At 42.4% G+C, this 20,159-nt stretch overlaps 1 protein-coding gene across 9 annotated transcripts in view; it reads left to right on the forward strand.

Moving 5' to 3' along the window:
- Positions 1–731: 731 nt before the first annotated feature.
- The window catches only part of tns1a (tensin 1a), a 183,568-nt gene continuing 164,140 nt past the window's right edge, over positions 732–20,159 (forward strand). For 7 of the 9 annotated variants that reach the window (XM_055008583.1, XM_055008584.1, XM_055008586.1 and 4 more), the window contains exon 1: positions 732–1,558. In XM_055008583.1, the coding sequence (XP_054864558.1) occupies positions 1,463–1,558 (96 nt within the window). In that variant the 5' untranslated portion in view covers positions 732–1,462. The remainder of the gene's footprint in view (positions 1,559–20,159) is intronic. The other 2 variants (XM_055008589.1, XM_055008591.1) reach the window with 1 other exon arrangement.

Here is a 20,159-nt window from a genome sequence, read left to right on the forward strand (position 1 = left end):
TGTGTGTGTGTGTGTGTGTGTGTGTGTGTGTGTGTGTGTGTGAGAGAGAGAGAGAGAGAGAGAGAGAGCGAGAGAGAGAGTGCGTGAGAGAGATAAAGAGAAATAATCACACAAGACACAATGATTCAACACCCTGCTCCTCTCCTCTTCTGTCATCCTCCATCCTTTTCTTTCATCCCTCCTTCGCTCCCTTAGACCCAATTCTGCACACACACTACAATCATCACCCTGTGCCTGCCTTGTATCAGCCTTGCACTGTGACGGCTGCTACACGTCTGTTTCTGTGTATGTGTGTAATGCGCATGCTGGCATGTGTTCACCACTAGTCTCTGCTCAAAATTCTAAAACACATTCTCCTGCCTCTCTCTCTCTCTTTTTTTGTTGCTGTTTTCCATTTTGTCTCTTGATGTCTTTAGTCCATCCATTTTGACTCCTCCATTCACTCTTGCAGTCCATTCTGTCATTCCTCCACCTCTTACCTATCACCTTATTGTCCTCAGTGACTCCAACTCTGAAATACAAGGACTGAATGAATACACTCTTAACTATAGAAACCCCTTCTGTTATCCATCCCTTTATTTCTGTCGCTTCCAACCATTCTGCTCCCAGTCTTTTCTCCCTTTCTCCCCCCTCCTCACTCATTTGCTCCCCTCCTCCCGCTCTGACTGAGTAAGTGCTGCAGCATCAGTGCATGTGTGTATGTGTGAGAGCAGCATAGAGCGAAAGAGAGAGAGATGGACAAGTGTGTGTAAGCAGAGTGTGTGAGTGCGATGCACCGGGGATCCTGAGTCTGGAGGAGAGCCGTGCGATGAGAGGGGGCTCTTCTGCCTGTGGATGTATGTGCCTGGACAGCGTTATTTGCAGGCGAGTGTATGTGCGTGTGTGTGAGACACAGTGAGTGCGGGCATGCCAGCGTGCATGTGTGCATGTGTAACAGTGTCGTCGATCAGCAACGGGCTCTTCGCATTATACAGCCAACGGTGCTCATCACACTTTGAGGACTGACTCATCTAGACCAGACTGTGGAGACAGAGGAACGAAAGAAGGGGGGGAAAGACAAATGGATAGAAAGACAGGAGGACAGTTTTAGACTCTTGATTCATTGGGTCCCTCTTGACCATCCAAGGGTCTAGTCCATTTGTGGAATGCCAGTAGCCCCCCTTTGTCTCCCTACAATTTGGAATTGCAGACACAGCCAGACAGGTATCTAAGATTACCAAAAAAAAAAAAAAAAAACCTGAAAGGAAAATAAATCCCCAACCGTCGTGTGACTTGAAGGAAGATTTTCACTTCACATCAGCTCCACGGACTAGGACAAAAGGGTCTCCTGTCTGCGTGTTCTTATTTGCTTGACATCGTTCTTTTTGGGGGGGAGGTGGGGTTGTTGCAGGATCCTATCCCAAAGCCAGGGGGGTGGGGTGAGACATAAGAGGCTGGCAGTCAAGACGGGACAGACGCAGGCATGGCTCGCCTCAACTGGTGCCTGGCTGCCGTCATCAGCTGGGGCAAGTTCCTCTTCGCCTGCTTCTTTCCTCTGAAGGGGGCCAAACGAGACAAGGTAAGACTTTGTGGAGGGGGGATAAGGGATGGTGTGGATGGATGGGAAACTGAGATGGGATTCACTGGACTTAGAGGACGAGTTCTGCACATGTTGTCTCTCTTGTCTCACATCAACGTATGTAGGTGTCTTTCTTCTGCAATGATTGCCTGAGAATATATCATTCTGCATGCGATATACATCAGGATAGGCCTCGGTCTAAAGTACACCACTCAACCGTGACATGCATACAGCTGGCTTTACCTCAAGCACCAAATGACGTCGATGTGAAAAAGAGCTTGGCCACTGGTCATGGACCAGTGGCCAAGCTGGTCTGGAGGACTGGTTGGTGTTCCTCTAAGTACTGATTCAAGGTCAGTGTTACATCTCCAAGCAGTCTCCAGGCAGCTGCTCCAGATAGAGATGGAGGGGAACCATGGAGATCAGAATTCATTCATGCCACTACGACCTGGTACTTGCATCATCTACCTGGAGCAAATCAGAGTTCCTAATGATACATAGGGTCACCTTGCTTTCACAACTGCAGAATTGTAATGCACCATTATGGGGGGGGGGGGGGGGGGGGGGGGCAATCCAAAGAAAGAGCCCTTGCTTTTCCTTAATCAGTTCCTGTCATTGCATGCCATTCTATATTTGCTTGTTATCTCTATGACATATTCCGATGGTCTTTTGGCAAATGTGTAAGGCCAAGCAGAGTTCACTGAATGGTATCAGCCAAATGCAAACTCTGTGTCTTTGCCTGTCTTCTTAGAGTCAGTCATATTAACTGGAACTGCACTGCACTGACAGCTTTTGTGCTTTCCTTTAGCAGATAATCAATCATGTGTAACAACTCTTGTATGCCTAAATGGCACAGTTTCCTCTTATGCACTATAACATGCTCACTTGCACACATACAAGGACATCAGAAGGAATGCCTGAGGTGATCTTTGAATGAATAGCGATGAGTGGGATCTTTTTTGGAGGTAATTTTTTCCCCCTGCCTTTTTTCTTTTTTAGTAGGCTGTAAACAGTGACCAAAATCAGTGCAATGCACTGCAGCAGTTTTTAAAAATAATCTGTCCCCTACTGAAAATTTTATCGTAAGTTTTATGTGCCCTCTTATCCTTCATTTTAATCCCTATGTATGGCAAAATTTTGTACCATGAAAACCTTCGATCCTGGACGTAAATATCAGTTGTAAGATCTTGAGTGTTGGAGTACTGTAGCTCTCCCTCGACTGTGAGCGAACCATTTGGTCAGCAGTGGTTATAAAGTCTGGTGATGACGGGATATTTTTTTTTGCTACTGGTGACGCCGTAGCATGCAGTGCTGCAACCACCCGTCTCTTCAAGCCCCAACACTCTCCCACCAGCGCTAACACCAGCAGCTAATCCCCCCACCCCATTGCCGCAGCTCCTTATCTCTACACCCGCGCTCAATCCCACTACGCTCCCACTGTCGCACTCCTTTTCTATGTGTGTGCAAATGTGCATGGAGCTCGTTAGTGTCTTTGCAGACACACACTCATTATATGCAATATACAATGAATTCCTAACCCATTATGTTTATTCAGTCACAGCTTTTGTTCAGTCTGTCCTATCAGCATTGGCCTTTTTTTCCAAAGAATTTTCTTTTGTTTGAATTTTTCTTTCTCCCAGAAATACTTGGATATATAAATTATCGATAATTCAATTGTGAATGACATTTTTTGGACCATTTTTTTAACTGACCCCTGCTTGGTCATTACAGTGAGACACAGTTCAGCCACATCTCCAATTCTTTTACCTTGTATATTGTAAAATGGGCCAAATGATTGTCACCAGGGATGTACCCTGTGCCCAGGAATGGTTAAGGCATGGATATTCTACCCCCAGGAAAGGTCCACATTTGTACTATTGTTACCTCTGCAAGAACATTTGTGTAGGCAGCATGATAAAATCTTTATTTGATCACTGCAAAAATTAAATTTTTAGCTAAAATTGTGTCTTTAAATTCTTATTTCTGTAGATATGTCAACATCTCCTAGTGTAACTCACCTTGTTTCAAGTATTTTTTGAATTTAATGTAATCCTTTATTAATTCTGGGCCAGCCACCTGTGTAATTGTTGTATGGTGTAGATTCACATTTCTTGAAAATATCCTCATTTATTGGGATAGTTGTGGCAGATTGCTTTCATTTATTCGAAGAAAGTAGGGTTGTAGCATTCATTTGAACAAGAAGTATAGTTTTGACACAAATTATGGGTTACCCTGACTAACATTATGACAATACTGGCTATTTATTTGGAAATGCAATTTATAATTTTAAGGAGAATAAACTGCATGATATGTACCTTGTCAGTGCTATGTGGTTGTCAAAACTTGAGTAAGAGGCCATCATCTTTGACATTTTTGCTTTTTTTTTTTAACACTAACAAAAGCAAAATAGGTCGATCTATTAAAGTTCTTGGCTCATCAGTAGTATATATAAGTGACCAGCAAAGCTGCCCCAGAACCACTGTGAGAGCTCTTCAGTGCCCCCATGTTGTTTGATCGGACACATAAATCTATTTTCCCTTCAAACAGCATTTTTGTTCCATCTTTTGCAGTGTACAAGACAAACATTCAGTCTGTTGTTGCTCTGTTGCTCCAGCTGCAGCACTCAAGCCGGTCACATGACCAATTGGGAGGTGAAAGTGGAGAGGTAAGGCTCTGTGTCTTCCCTCCAAGGACCGCTGTGAGGTGTTCAGTTTCCATGGCAACGTGGCTCACACAGTCCCCACATGATAGGGCTCGGTTACTACAGGAGATGGGGATGGGAATAGCTGCTGTTGGTCTGTATGTTTTATTGCGAATGTATGGTAGTTTTGTGATGAAGAGATAGGAACGCATAGAGGAAGGTGGATTGATGCTGTGGAAAGGTTTTCTTCATATGTGTTACTACGGTGACTCTATTGTGGTACTATGGAACGGTAACCTTCTTCTCGCTTCAGTCTCTTTTTATTTGACTGGAGGATCTTTTCCTTCCCTCCTCTTTTTTATGCTCTTCTTTTACTTCACTGACTTTCTTTTTTGTTCTCTTTCCTTGTTCTTGTCCCCTTTGTTCTTCTGTTATCTTCTTATGTCTCCTGCTTTTCTCTTGTCTCTTACTTTCTTCCCCTCTTCCTCCTGTATCTCTTTTCTCTCTTCTCCCTTCTTTCTATTTTCCCACTGTGTTTTTCTTCATTTTCATCTCTTCTCACCTTTCACCTTGTGATCATTTCTTTCTATTTCATCTAGTTTTCTTGTCCCCTCTCCTCACCTTGTCTTTCCTCTCCTGTCTCATTCCTGTTGCTTGTATTTTCTTATATGATTTCCTCTCATCTCCTTTTATCTTTTGCCTCTCCTCCCTTCAGATGTTCTCTTTGCCTCTGTTTAAATTATATTTCCATGTCCTCGTCTCCCCTTCTCACTATTCATTTCATCCCTTCTCTTTGTCTCCTATGCATTTTGTGTTTACTTGCCTTCATTTTCATTTAACTAATCCCCCCCCCGGCAGTAAATTAACTCTAGACAGTCCTTCAGTCAGCCAAAAGAGATGAGGGTGAAAAGAAACCTGTCTACTGAATGGCTCCTTATATTCTTTGCCTGCAAGACTGCCACTCCAGCATATGAATGAAAACCATTGCTTGTTGTATTTATCATATACTCCCAACTTATCTTCCATGCTGAGAAATGGCAGCCAGCGATGTGCAGGTACTGCACCCAGAAGATTCTGCCCTGAATGGCTCACTGTATTCTAGGCCGGCGTTCAGCATGATGGATGCTTTGTTATTCTAGCATTAAAGCTTTAATGTGATGGATTCTCTAATGAGAGGAGGGGACTCCAGAGTCGATGTGGAATACATATCTTCAACTTTTGTCTCTTCTTCTATCTCTTTTTTGTTTAAGCGACATATCTACTGAAAAATTGTTATCCAGGGTGCTAAAGATCAAATATCACTTTCTCTGTGCATTTGTTAGTGTATACACATGTAAATCAGAGTTCCTCCCACCTTTAAATGGGTACAGCAAACTGCTAATATCATTAATCTGGGATTTAATGATAAGTTTTACTCTGCAGTGGTCCTAAATTCACTTTTTCATGGGTGCAATTTTGTGGGAAACAAAGCTAATGTGTAAGTGTGTGTGCATGTGTCTGTCTGTGTGCCTGTTTTCAGTGTGCTCCAGTATGTTGCACAGGGAATAAGGGAATAAGAACCTGGCCTCACTGTGCAAAAATGTTGTAGTGGGAAACTACAGTGCTCTGAACTGCAGACCTGAAATCAGTGTGTTTTGCAGGTAGTCAAGTATCGCTGAAATGGCTTTTCTGGCTGCATCCAGAGAGGAAAAATAACATGCATGAGCTATATATGTAGACATAATCAAGTTTTCTGGTACCCAGACTGTCTGAGGGTTATTCGGAGGCCACTAGAGGCTGCTAGCAACCCAGTTTAGATCAGGTGGCTGTAGAGAAATAGTTGCTGTCACGTCCTAAACACAGGCACAACAATCCAGTTCAGAATCTCCCACAGCACATCCAGCAGCATTTCTCCAGTGTGTCTTTATTTGCTGACATTATGTTAATAAAATACGCAAACACACACATAAAAACACACACAGATTATGTGTCAGGTTAGCCTATGGATTGAGGTAACTGTTACAGTGGAAGTGATGGAGAGCAGCGGGGATCAATAGAGGGTGTTTTCTCAAAATGAATTGGCTCTTAGCCCTTTATAGATCTGACTGTGGAGTGATGTAATGTGCCTGCACCGCTGATATAATGTTGATTCAGTGCTGTACTTTATATACATGTACACATGCATAGAGCAATCCCTCACCTTGTGCTCAGAAATACTTGCAGGTTAAAAAAAATGCAGTATGTGCACATGTTGTTAACCCAAGAAGATGAAAACCACACATACAGAGATATATGCAGGGAGGTTAAACCCCACATCATCAGACAGCAGTTTTATTTCCGTATGCTGAATTCACCTAGTAACCTCCATCCATCCATCCATTATCTATACACCGCTTAATCCTCACTGGGGGGGGGGGCTGGAGCCTATCCCAGCGAAGGCAGGGGACACCCTAGACAGGTCGCCAGTCTGTCGCGGGGCTACATATAGAGACAAACAATCACTCTCACATTCACACCTACGGGCAATTTAGAATGATCAATTAACCTCAGCATATTTTTGGACTGTGGGAGGAAGCCGGAGTACCCGGAGAAAACCCACGCATGCACAGGGAAAGCCGGGATGCGAACCAGAGATCTTCTCGCTGCAAGGCGAAAGTGCTAACCACTACACCACTGTGCAGCCCACCTAGTAACCTATTTCTTAAAATATATATTTATATATTTTAAAATACATAATTTGTGCTGTTACAAAGGGAAAATTCAGGTGATATCAAGCAAGAAAATGTACACATCTTATGTCAAAAACTTGTTTGTTTTTTGGTGTTGACAACTGATCTGTAGGCAGTCTCAAAAGCTGCATTGTGGTGGTGGATTACTTTACCAGCAGCATTTTGCTCTGTAAAGGGAGTTTAAACCATTCGGGTTCTGTCACAGCCAGCCTGCTCTTGCTTTAATACACACATAATACAAGTAGAAAGACATTTTTACATGATTTAATGCAATGACTGGAAAAAAGCCTTAATTGGACGACTTAGATCATAACACAATTACACTGAAATTAAAGTAGATCTTTCAAAAAATCCTCACATGAAACAACCTTATGGTGAAGTAACCTTTAAAATGCAGCACAGTACACTTAGGGGCAGTACTGTGTCTTGAGGATGTTGTTTTCAATAGGAAAACTTTCTTGAAAATAAGAAGACATGGTGATTTACCAGACATGGAGGTTAGCTTGTATGAGTTAAGGGAAGTGTAAAGTCTTGATTTCATACCTGTTGCATACTTTCCATCACAAACATTTGCTTGGGTGAAACTGGCTAGCCTACACCTCAGCAGTGAAAAGTTATCCATGTTTAATATCTTTTAGTTTACACATAATCTAGTTCAAAGATCAAATGTGTAGCTTTTTCAGAAATCAGATTGCGGAGTGCATTTGTACGATTCAAGTTCGTTGGAGGTTGAAATGATAAGCTGCTATTCGATTTTTGTTGTGGTTAATGGAACCATGTTTGGTGACATCAGTGACTGTGTCAATCAACAGTTTCCTTTCCTCCCTTTGATACTTTCCTCAATTGAGTCACCTCAAAGTTGAGATGAACTTAACTCAGCACTCACCCACGTACAGTTATTTTTCCCATCATGGCTACATGTTCCCAAATTTAATTGACACTTTGTGTCCTCTGGTTACTATATTGGTGCTGGTCTCATTCAGATCTTGTTACAGGCTGGGCTTAGCCCCGCCCCCCTTTTTGGCCGCCCGTTCCCCTGCCGGTGTGTCGCCAGTCTGTGGGGCTCTCTGCAGCTGCTGATCAGTGCCGCGCTAGCCAAGTAAGGGCGTGGACCTTTCCCCCCTACCCAGACTGCCCCGACCAGCCGACGAGGGCCTCCTGGACTGCCAGTCCCTGGAACTTGACCCTGTTCCCTCCATTCTGCGAGTGAGTGCTGGCGATTGTAAAAAGATTCTGTTCAACAAATTCTGTTGATCTGCTTTCCGAGTCATTCTGTGTGATCTCTCTGGAGTTCCCAAATTCAATTACACCATGACAGAACAATCCACCCAGTTGAACCCCGAGATTGCCCAGAGCGGGCCAGAACCTGTGCCAGCCCCCCGACAACTCCACCAGGCTGTAGCCAGCCAGGGGTGCTTCTTGGTCACCATGTCAATCTCCTTAAACAATTAAACGAATTGAACCACAACATGCTGGTACAGGGGGGCAGACTTTCAGATAGAGTGTTCGAGCGGTCGGTGTTGTTTACACGACAGTCTCCGTGGCCGAGTATGAGCAACACCTCTCCGGTTGTTTGTGATTTTGGTTCCGCAGGGGCTGGTCGGGGCCCCCCGGTAGCGTGTGAACCATTCGTGCCCGTTCCAGAACATTATGCTGGTGACATGGGGGCCTGCAACGCATTCCTGATGCAGGTCTCATTAGTTTTTGAATTACAGCCCCTCACTTACCAATCAGACCGCTCCCGAATCGTCTACCTCCTCAGCCTGTTGACGGGGTCGGCCCGCGATTGAGGATCGGCAGTGTGGGAGTCCCAGTCGGCGGCGTGCTATTCCTACGCTGACTTTGTCCAGGAGATGCACAAGGTCTTCGACCATCCCGTCTGAGGCAGGGTTGCAGGACGCCGTCTCCTTTCGCTTTGCCAGGGTTCCCAGAGTGCGGCGGAGTTTGCCGTGGAGTTTCGCACACTGGCGGCAGAGAACGGTTGGGATGAGGAGGCCCTACAAGGAGTCTTCCTGAGAGGTCTAAGCAAGACTGTCAAGGACGAGTTGGCTTCCCGGGAGGAGGCCGCCACTCTCGACCAGCATATCGCACTATCCATCCGAGTGTTTTGGACTTGTGAACCTGGCCTGCCTGAAGGCGAGACTGAGTTTTCTTGGTTTTGTTGAACTAGTGAGGGTGCATGAAGCCGCCCCCCCTGCCCCTGTGAGGGACACATTTAGTTAGTTTTCGGCTTGGACCCACCTGCAGACCCCCGCCCTGATGGATCCCTTGGTGCGCCAGGAGGCACACTTTGGAGAGGGGGTACTGTTACAGGCTGGGCTTAGCCCCGCCCCCCCTTTCGGCCACCCGTTCCCCTACCGCTGTGTCACCAGTTTGTGGGGCTCTCTGTGGCTGCTGATCAGTGGATTGGTCTCAGCTGAGAGAGCCTCACACCTGTAGTGTATTTCCATCTGCTGCTATAAAGACCGGCTTCACACGGCAGGGGACGGTGGATCGCACTGCCTCAGTTTGTGGATAGACATGAGACGGACGAGTACTGGGAAGCCCAACAGCCACCAGAGCAGCCTGCGTTCCTCCCCTGCCATCCTCGAGTGAAGGACGTGGACCCCTGCTGCCCTAGCCAAATAAGGGGCGTGGACCTTTCCCCCCTCCCTGGACTGCCCCAACCGACCGACGAGGGCTGCTGCTTCCTGGAGCCTGACCCCATCCCCTCCATTCTGCGAGTGAGTGCTGGCGATTGTAAAAAGATTCTGTTCAATAAATATTGGTGATCTGCTTTCCGAGTCATTCTGTGTGATCTCTCTGGGGTTCCCAAACTCAATTACACCGTGACAGATCTGGTGTTTTTCTGGAGGTTGACTCATTTTATCAAAGTGTGGACATCTCTGCCTGAGCTGCATCAAGTATGGCCATTTCTGATTTTGTTTCTTTCACAAGTCTCACAGCTTTCTGGGAGTGCAACACTAAATTTCCTGAGTAGTACTTTTGAAATGAAAGCAGGTAGAATGAAAAAAAAAGAATAAATGCAATTGTAGCAGGAATTTGCTTTTGTACGATTTTAACAACATCAATGGTGTCCTTTCTTTCACTGCAAGAAGAACAATGCACATTTTCCCCGGTGTTCATTTTTGTGTTCATACGTGCACATGACCTTGCAATTGCAGATACAGTGCCTGAATATTGTAAGGATGTGTTATGTGTTTTGTAATGATCACACCACCTTCTGCAGCAAGGACCTGTTCATTCTGAGCAGATTGTCTCACTCATCTCCTGTCTTCACAGCCACTGGAAAATCCTGCCGATATTTTTTGAGGGAAGAGAGGAGGGGATTGCCAATGAAAATTTGAAGTGACATTAGCACAGACATGAGCAGCATATTTGCAGAAGAGATTTAGTGGGAGAGAGAGGTGAGATATGTAAGGAGGCTAAGGTGGAGGAGGGTAGTAATGAGAGACAGAGAAAGAGAGAGAAAGAAAGAGAAAGAGAGAGAAGGGGCAAACAAGGATCATTTGAGGAGACAGGACTTTTGGAAGGGGGAAAAAAAGATCCAAGACTTACATCCCCTATTTTGCTCCATGGAATAAAGTTACCACACTTCAAGGGGGACAGAGAGGAAGGCCTTCTGCCTGAGTGAGAAAACGAGAGACAGCTAGATGGAGTGGAGGAGGTAGAGCAAGAGGGTAGAGCAAGGGGGGGAGCTCACATGAAGGGAGACTGACTAAGGCCATCATTGAGAAAACGAGAGCAGCATTCTCTTCCCCACCCTCTGTGCAACTCGCACATTTGGCATGGATTTATGTCGCTGGGGCCTGTGTGGAACTACCAAGAATTTCTGGGAATACCGTGCATTTTTGCCGTGAGCCTGGAGACTCCTTGAGTGGCACTATTTTCAGGATGCCCTCCGTGTCTCTGTCGCTGCCCTCTGCTCTGGCAGGGAGGGCCAGGACATGGATTTGCCTCTCGTGCATGTTTTGGGTAAGAAATTGCAGACTAGGGTGTGTGCAGGTCTCAGTGCCCATCATCGATAAAGATCGAGATCTTGAGAGAGGCAAAAAAAGGGCAACATTTTTGATGCAGTCTATATAAGCAGAATATTTTTCAATTCAAAAGAAGCTTGAGATTATAAAAGTGTATCATAGCCTACATTAGTCCCATTTATGAATGATCTGATGGCTCTTTTTGCTCACAGGTTTTCTCACAGGTGCTGGAAATGTCTTTCCAGGATGTTGTCAAGTGTTATGTTTAAGTGTAAAGCATAAAGAGGTGAATAGTTCATGCTTTAGAAATTGCAGTACAGCAGCATTACTGTTTCCTCTGACTCTTGCATGTGTTCAGTGTGAAAGATTTAGCTGAAAGTTGGAGAATGATTTTTTAAGAACATCCAGTTGAAAATTTATAAAGGGCACTCAAGGCATATGAGATCCCTCCACTAACATCCTAAATCTTTGGTCACTACAGGTCAAATGTGCATGATTCCTTTCTCATCCATCCCACCTTGCGTAGATTTGCTGCATGGCAGGCAAATCTACAGTAGTCGGCTCAATTCTGTCATCCAGGCAGGACTAATCTAGTTGACTGCTCTGTGGCGACTTGCATCGGCGTGTTCTTGCGTCGAGTCCATGCGGCCTTGGCACTGGAGCTATTTCTGGGTTCTCCTGTATAATTTAATCTGCTGCTGCTCACTTCTCCTTCTATCTGGGACTGACTGAGTGTGTCAGGAACCGGGGGCTTTCCATGCAGCATCTTGTTTAAAAGGAAAAAAAAGTAGAAAGATAAAGTGAGGCACCCTGGACACCCATAATTTGTTTGGGCTTGAAAACAGTATTGATTGAAAAAGTTCTTGTCTTGTGTCATTGCACGAAGTCAGATCTTCTTATACATCAGCATTTTTATGCACCTAGGTCTGGCATTACACCATTGTTATTAGAAAAGAAGGTGGATTTATTGCTTTTTTGTTGTATAACATATACAGTGTGTAATGATTGCACCCCAATGTTAAATGAGGCATCTGCCCTACTTTTCTGTAGCTTGCAATGGAGGAGAGAACCATTTGGATGCAAGGGGAAAAAGCAGAGTGGAGGAAAAGCTCTCACACACTCTAAATGCAAAATAAAGCATTGAGTTGTCCAGATGCAAGGTTTCCAAGCCAACATTTTCACCCCTCTTATTGCCAGCAAAAAGAGATGAACACTGAGGAGGGAAGAGAGGGAAATGCAGATGAATGCTTGGAGCTGTGACATCAGCAGAGGGAGGAAGAGGAGTAACAAGCTGAGGCTGAGTGACGTGCGAGAAGCAGGTTCTAAGAAAGCTCCTCAAATACATGCTATTAATAATTAATCTGCCCCACGCACAGAGAGAGAATTTTAGATTTGACATGCTGACAGAAACAGCCACAGATGCAGGCTAGTTCCTACAGCAATGGCCAAGTACTTCAGTGAGCTCAGTACTGCTCTACAGTATGCTAAGGAGCTCTGCTGTGAATAAAACAACTGTTATTTGACACAGCACTGGCGATATGATTTTTTACATATTCGCTGAGGAATTTCTTTCCTGTGTCCATTCAGTCCATTGATTATGTTCATGTGTCATACTTTTGACTTCAGACTTCAAATGTTGTCTGACGGCAACCACTTTGCACTCCACTGCATCTTTCCTGTCTTTCCTTAGTGTAAAATATTTAGGCAGGTGTGAAATATTGCAGATATTTGTACAAATTTTATATCTTTAACAAATTGTACATTTGTGCATTGCTTTTACCTAGTTTTTTATAACTCTAGAGTATTAGCATGTTAAAGGTCCCACTTGTCACTTTTGCCATTTAAATGACAAAAACATTTTTTCATAATAGAGAGAAAATGAAACATATTTATTGGCCTTCTTCACATGCTATTGATGCATACAAACCTTTAACAGAAGCAAAACAGAAATGTCTGCTATTGAAATAAATCAACTAAATTTCATTTCAGTGATTTTGTTCTGTGATGTAGTCCAGTACAAGACAGCTGAAACACTGTAAGGCAAAGATGTATGGTAGATCCATCATGTCCTCAGTTGTCTAACAGAGTCCCTTATTGACTGACCAGAATCCCACGAGAGCTCTGAAAATCAATCAGGCTTTGATTGGGCTGTTACTGTCTGCCACGCCTCTGCGCGTGTCACCTCTCTCTGTGATTGTGCCATGTATGTGTGTGTGTGTAGCCTGGCATGTATGAGAAATGCCATTTCCCTCTGGTAATAAGAATGTATCTGCTAGCCCTGCTCAGTGATTAGCTTGTGTTGAATGAGGAAATTCTTGAGTAATGAATCTGTCTTGACTTCTCTATGTACAGCCTCAGGCATCCAATTCCCTGCAGCATCATAGTAGCAGCATCATCTTTATCCTTTTGCACTGGAAGGGCAATTGTTTGGTCTTCATGGTGAAATTATTGTTTAACGCAAGGTCATTTGAATTTGACTCCAGAGATTGGAAGCAAATTGATTTATTCTGGAAAGTTGTTGTTTTGTTGGACAAAGTTCTGTTTAAATTAGCTTTTATTTGCTGCCATTTATGTACATAACTCAAAAAGAAGCAGCAAGGCAAATTTCTATCACAGTAAGTCCTATTCAATGGACTGTTTTAAATATAAAGGGTCATATAGTCTCATGTGGCCTCATCAGCTCCTGCTGTTTTTGAGTTTGTGACCTGCACCAACCTTTGTCCAAACTCTGTCTTATGTTGTCCAGTTAACAGTTGATGTGGTTTGGGAATGAAGATAAGAAAAAAGTTCATTTTTTCTAGCATGTAATAATAATGGCTGATGATATTTGTGGTTTTGATGCCGATGTCCACCTCCAAATGACATGAAACTGCACTCAGACCTAGTTTTGGTTAACAGTCTCCAAAGGGACCTCATGTCCTGTTCATCTGCCACACAGGCAGACTGTCCACAGCCAGAGATCTGTCCAACCCTTACTGGAGTTTTCTCCATGCTCTCTTTTTCAGCCAGTGCATTTGTGTGTATGTAGGAATGCATGGCGTGTGGTACTGTTTCTTGAAGACTCGGGCCTGTCCTCAGAGAGTGTAGCTATCCCTTTGGCTAAACAAGGCTCTGTGTAGCTGTGACCAGGTGATTTATATCCGATGTGACCGGACGCCTCCCACCAAGCCCCTGGGCCACCACTAGCTGGCCCTTGAACCAGCTTCAGCACTCTTCCCTTGAGCGCTGTGCACTACTCTGCCCCATCTCTCAGACCTGAGTCTGGATCTCTGCCGACAGTTTAGTAGATGCTGTCTGGGACGTTGTCTATCTGCCTGTAGATCATCAATCATCAAAAAGGGTTCTCCTAAGTTCGAGAAATACAGATACGGAAGCAGCAGACAAAATCCTTGAAGCAAACCGGATAAATCTTTAGGGCTGAAACTAATTAATATCTTCAATCTTGACTTGTGTAATGTAACTGCAAAAAAAAAATCACAATTTTGCTGACATTTACATACTGTTTGTTTTGCTGGAGGGTAAAAATTGGTCTCAGTTATATACACAGAGCAAAAAAAGCTAATCCACACATTTGAGAAAGTGGAACCTGGATTTATTTATTTTTATTTGTTTCCTATTTGTGTTTGAGATAAAATGTTGATGATTTTCCTGCTTCATCTGTTAATCAGATAATCTAGTGGCTCTAATCTGTAGGCTGAAATACCAAAATAATCACGGGACAACATTTATCACAAATGTTTTTCTTGGTTGTCTTCCAATTGTCATTTTTTGGTGCTGATATTCTTTAATCTTTTACTGTTTCATTGTCAAAGACAAAATACTTTACCTGCTCAGGTAGCCAATGTGCAGTTTATGAGATCATTACAAGAAAGAAAATCACTACACACCACTTATTCTGTATGTTCACTGTCTAAAATGCTCCTCTACTAAATACATTTCTTTAGTGTGGTCAAGAGCAAGAAAGGTTGGGAACTGCTACAATGACCCCAGATAAGGTGGTATAGATGTGGGTTGCAACTATATTTATATGATTGTTACAGATAATGTGCTTGTTTGACAACTGATCAATTCGTCTAAAAAATATCAGCAAATATCAAACAAAGATACTAATTTTACTATCATAAATCCTATTGACATGGGATTGACTCCCGGTCATTTTAAGATGATCCTGCTTTGTCTGTTTTTTGTGGGGAGCATTCACACACAATAAGAGTTGTCTGCGTTTTAGTAATAATAATTGTAGAGTCTGTTGAAAAGGAGCAAAATGTTCCTCATTTCATGCTGTAATACATTTTGTCCATCTTATCATTGTTTGAAATCTCAAATAAATTTGAGCTTGATCTTTCTGTGAATGGGACACGGGTCACCAAAACTCAAAACATCTATCATTCATCTATGATTATCAAGCAGCATCCATAATTCTTGAGCATGAAAAAGGTTATTAGCCTCACCAACCTCGAAAGAGTTTTTTCTCTTAGGCATTGTTTGTCTGATTTCTATCTATACCCTCATCCCAATTGGTCAAGGAAATGACTGCCTTTCTTGGTTCTGCTGGATATTTTTTCCTGATAAAGGGATGGTTTCTCTTCCCATTGCTTCTTGTCCAAGAGCAGCTCAGAGGGAATGTTTGGATTTGTTGGATGTCTCTCTCTATTATAATATTGCAGTCCCTCACCCTACTACATGAAGTGCTTTGGGATAACTTATGTTGTAAATTAACCTGAAAGATGCAAAAGAAGAAAAACACTAATTAGAAGACTAGGCGAGGAGAGAGCAATAAACTTGCAAAAAGTCTATCCAAATCACAGAGATTTGAATTTCGATGGGACTACTATTGTCCTCTACTCCTACTATTGTACTATAGTCCTCTTCCAGACCTGGACTCAATATACGCAGGCCAGGTCCAGAGGAAGGCCCGACGTATTGCTGCCGACCCCACCCACCCGGGAAATGGACTGTTTGTTCCGCTTCCCTCGGGCAAACGGTACAGGAGAGTAACAGCTCTGACTTCCAGATTGAAAAACAATTTTTATCCAAGAGCTGTCCAGTCCATTTTGGACCTACACACACAACAGACTCAGTATGTGCAATATAGAACTGAGTCTTGCACTGGACTGCACTTTATACTCATCCTACTGTTCATGTGCACTAACTCTGTTTACATATTTATATCTTTTCAGTATTTTTTTTTTGTATATAGTGCCTTTTTCTATTTTTTATCTATAGCTGGGAGTCACCAATCATAATATCACTGTGTGGAAACACAATGACAAAGATTCTTGATTGATTCTTGATTCTATTGCCACCAGACTTCTGTGTTTGGCATCAAATGCTTCATATGAAAACACATTGCAGATAATCTCTGGAATTGTTAGAAATTACGACAAGTCTACAGGTAATACTAGTATTGTGCAGACAAAGAAAAATAAGGAATATTCACATTCAGTAAGTTGAAACTAGATATAACACAGCAATGCTGAATTCACATTAAAGTAAATAAGCAATTGAAAAGTCATAGGCAGTTTAAATCTCTGTACTAAAGTATCTTCTGATGTTCAAATAAAAGTGCAGCTTGGTATGTAAATGAATCAAGTATGGCATATGAACATATTGCACAGTAGAGAGTTCCCTCTCACTGTACAAGTTGTCAGGCTACGTTCAACACTTTAGAAAAGAAGCTGTTTTTCAGTCTTGCGGTATATACATGCATTACCATGTACTGTCTGCCAAAAGGGAACAGTTTGAGCTGTTTGTGAAGGGTGTTTTGGGATAATAGTGGAGGCTCAAATTTGCCATTGGCCTGGTTGGTGCCCTGGTGTGTGTGCTGCGTGTGTGCATGCGTGTGTGTGTGTGTGTGTGTGTGTGTGTGTGTGTGTGTGTGTGTGTGTGTGTGTGTGTGTGTGTGTGTGTGTGTGTGCGTGTGTGTGTGTGTGAGAGAGAGAGAGAGAGAGAGAGAGGAGAGCTCATTAGCAAACATAACATTCTAACTTCATTAGCAGCTGACTAATGATCATAAGCGGCCTAGACTTCATGATCACAGCTCATTGATCTCTGTGTGTCTGTCTCCACCTGGTATTGATTATATTGCACACTCGCGTAAACAGTATAACAGCTGCACCCTTGTGTTCTCACACACAAATGTTTATGGGTTGATTTGAAGTGTCCATATAACATCACACACACACACACATAAGCACGTTGGGTATAGATACACACCCAGTGTTTTTTGCTGGTGCTCAGAGGAGGAATCTACTACAATCTGGCAACTGGCCCACATTGTCAGTCCACTGGGATCTTCTGTATTCAGCAGCATAAATAAAACATCCTGAATTCATCTCTTTATTCTGCACATTGATCCATGCTCTCATGATGAAGGGATAAAGATATGTTGTTAAAATGGTTAAAATTCCAACTGATGTGCCAAATAACCATATGTGTCAATTTCCACCAAGAAACACTTTGGATTGGAGTCAGTTAAATGTATTGCCCGGTATGGTTTTGCACCACTTTTGTTCTTATATTTTTCATCATTTTAAAGTTAAGCAAACTTTTCCTGTGTATCGTAACAGCCTGCTTGACTATATTATGATCATGGGTACTTCTGAGATGGCAATCACTGATGTAGCCATAATCACCGTGAAGAAGGCCCCCTTGGGGTTTATGACCAGAATAATGACTATCCTGATAAGAGACTTCATACTCCTCTCTGTTATTTTCCTGTCTACTGTTAAAAAATAGAACAAAAGAAAGAACAAAATAATGATCATAAATGGAGGGGCATGTAGCAACACCTCAATCAAATTAGGATTCCTAATTTTTAATTTAATGACCCTGATGTGAAGAATTTTCGGACACCCTGGTTATTATGCTGAGTAAAGTAAATTTGTCTATGCAGTTTCATCTAAAATTGACCTTGCGCTAATTTCTGCTGTTTGATATGCCCTCTGTGTCTCTTAAATCACAGATACAACCATTGGCAGCAGAGGCTGCCAACGAGAGCAGGGTTTACAGAAAGGTCTGAGATATGGACGAAGTCTGATGGCACAAAGATATTCTTAACCTAGATTCATCCACAATGCAAAGAATTAATCATAACAGTTGCAGTATTTTCTGAGAAAATGACCCCGGTTTGATTTGGATTTCCACAGTTTTCCACCGTTTTATAACAAACTGGAGGAACCAATCCTGCCAAATTGCATGGTGGGGCATCTGTATTCTTCTTCTTTTTCTTCTTCCTCTTCTCCTTCTTCTTCTTCTTCTTCAGAATCACTTTCTGGTACAAGTGTGGATTACTCCAATATTGCAACTTGCCATTGTGTAGCCTTACAGTGTTGAAGTCCAGTCATAGGTGAGCTGGTGTGATAATTGTGGGAATTCTGGCTCCCTGTTCATTTCAGGATTGGTTTTAATATTTTACTGATCACCTTTGAAGTGTATTCAGGTCTGGCCCCAAGCTACATAACATAAATGTTGACCCCATATGATCCTGCTCCCACCCTCAGATCCTTGGCCCTTGTTTATTGTCTGTTCTGTGTAAGCACAGCCTGCATTTCATCCAAATAATTGTTGAATGTTTGTCACATGACTGTCAATCACAATTGAGTGACTAATGTCTTCACAATTGCACTGAGGAGCATAAAATATATAGATTTTTACAGAATCTGGCTAGCAGAAAGAATTTTCTTTTGTCAAAATTTTAAAAATAAATATCTAGAATCAAGTAATTTTATTGAAAAACGATGATTTTAAGTTTTGATTTGGTAAATTTTCCAACTAGAATGACATGTCATAGATGATTAGTTCAAACACTGTCAGAAAGAAAAGTGGAGATTTTCTTTTAAGACAACCTGCCTTTTAAACCTGCTGACAAGTTTTGCGGTTGAAAGGGTGAAATCACTTCTAAAATCCCATTTGTATATCTTACTTTTATGTGTTGTCATATTTTTATTGGTTTTATAATTTTATTTGTATTGTAAGTTATTAATATAAAGGTATTGATATAAACTGCTGGAGGGCTTCTTGTCTTTGTTTATTTACATGTTATTTTGTATTTTCTTTATAGAGCTATATACATGAAAACCTATACAGCAAAAAAGCATTAGGCAAACAAGCAAAATGAATAACTGAGTTGAGATTTGAAGGAAATGATTCATTTATTTATGGGAGCATTACTAGGGGTAGTACTGGATAGTGTCTGGAGTGTATTGCAAATAATTCTTTGCTACAGTTTTTCATTTGCGATCATGTGTTGCTAAAAAGTTCATGATGTTGCCATAGTTTTCATCTGTGCATTAAAAATGCTTTGTATAATAGAAGAGCGTATAAAACATGTAACTGTTGGAACCAAATTTCTAATAACATTAACACAGTGGTTCTCATGTCTTTTTAAGTTTCTTGTTTTTCTCCCGCTCTCTATCTCACAAAGGTGCCCATTGTTCCTGACGGAATGTCACTTTGGTGGAAACTGAGAGCAGGTGTAGCTCTGGTTTTTCATCTTGGGGGCGGGGTGGGTGGGGGTGCAGGACTTTTCTCTTTCTGTGGATTTATTCTTCATGCATGGTTCATGGAGTCATGTCATCTAGCATTGTGGCTGGTTTTAGCACTATTTGCATTTCTTTTTTGAGGGGTGACTCATATGCTCTGTCTGTCACTCATTCAGAAAATCATTCACTTCTGTTTCTGACTCACTTTCGCACATAATACCTTCTTAAAAGCAGATTTCTTTGTGTGTTTTAAAGGAAAAAGCATAGATGACTGTTCCCAAGAGAAGAACATGTAACTCCTCAACTGGATTTTATGCAGGGAAGCCCCAAAATGTCTTCAGCTTCAAACTCTAATCTTCAAACAGCTGTACTTATTCCACCATTGTTCCTTGGAGACAGTTATTGCACATTAAGGGACACTCACTGACCTATTAATGGGCTACATGGTTTCTGTCAAATTACATCATTATGCAAAATTATACTATACATCTTTTTTCCAACATGCCCCATTCTGTGTTTTTAAACCATTCCTATAATTGATGTGGGATGCTATAGCTGGAACCATATGTGCATCAGAGGAGGCTTGTCATGTAAGAATGAAGCTGGACATAGTGAAGGTTGTGTTTGTGTATGTGAGAGAAAGAGAGTGTGACTGTGGTTTTGAGCATCAGGGGTGTAGCAGTTCCAGCTGTAGCAGCTCAAAAGCTACCTGCTATAAACATGGGGCCTGACTACAAACATTATATTGAGACTTTCCCCTCTTCACAGAAGTGCACATTTTCTGTACATGTG

Source organism: Amphiprion ocellaris, chromosome 24 (genome assembly GCF_022539595.1).
Source record: "Amphiprion ocellaris isolate individual 3 ecotype Okinawa chromosome 24, ASM2253959v1, whole genome shotgun sequence".
NCBI lineage: Eukaryota > Metazoa > Chordata > Actinopteri > Pomacentridae > Amphiprion > Amphiprion ocellaris.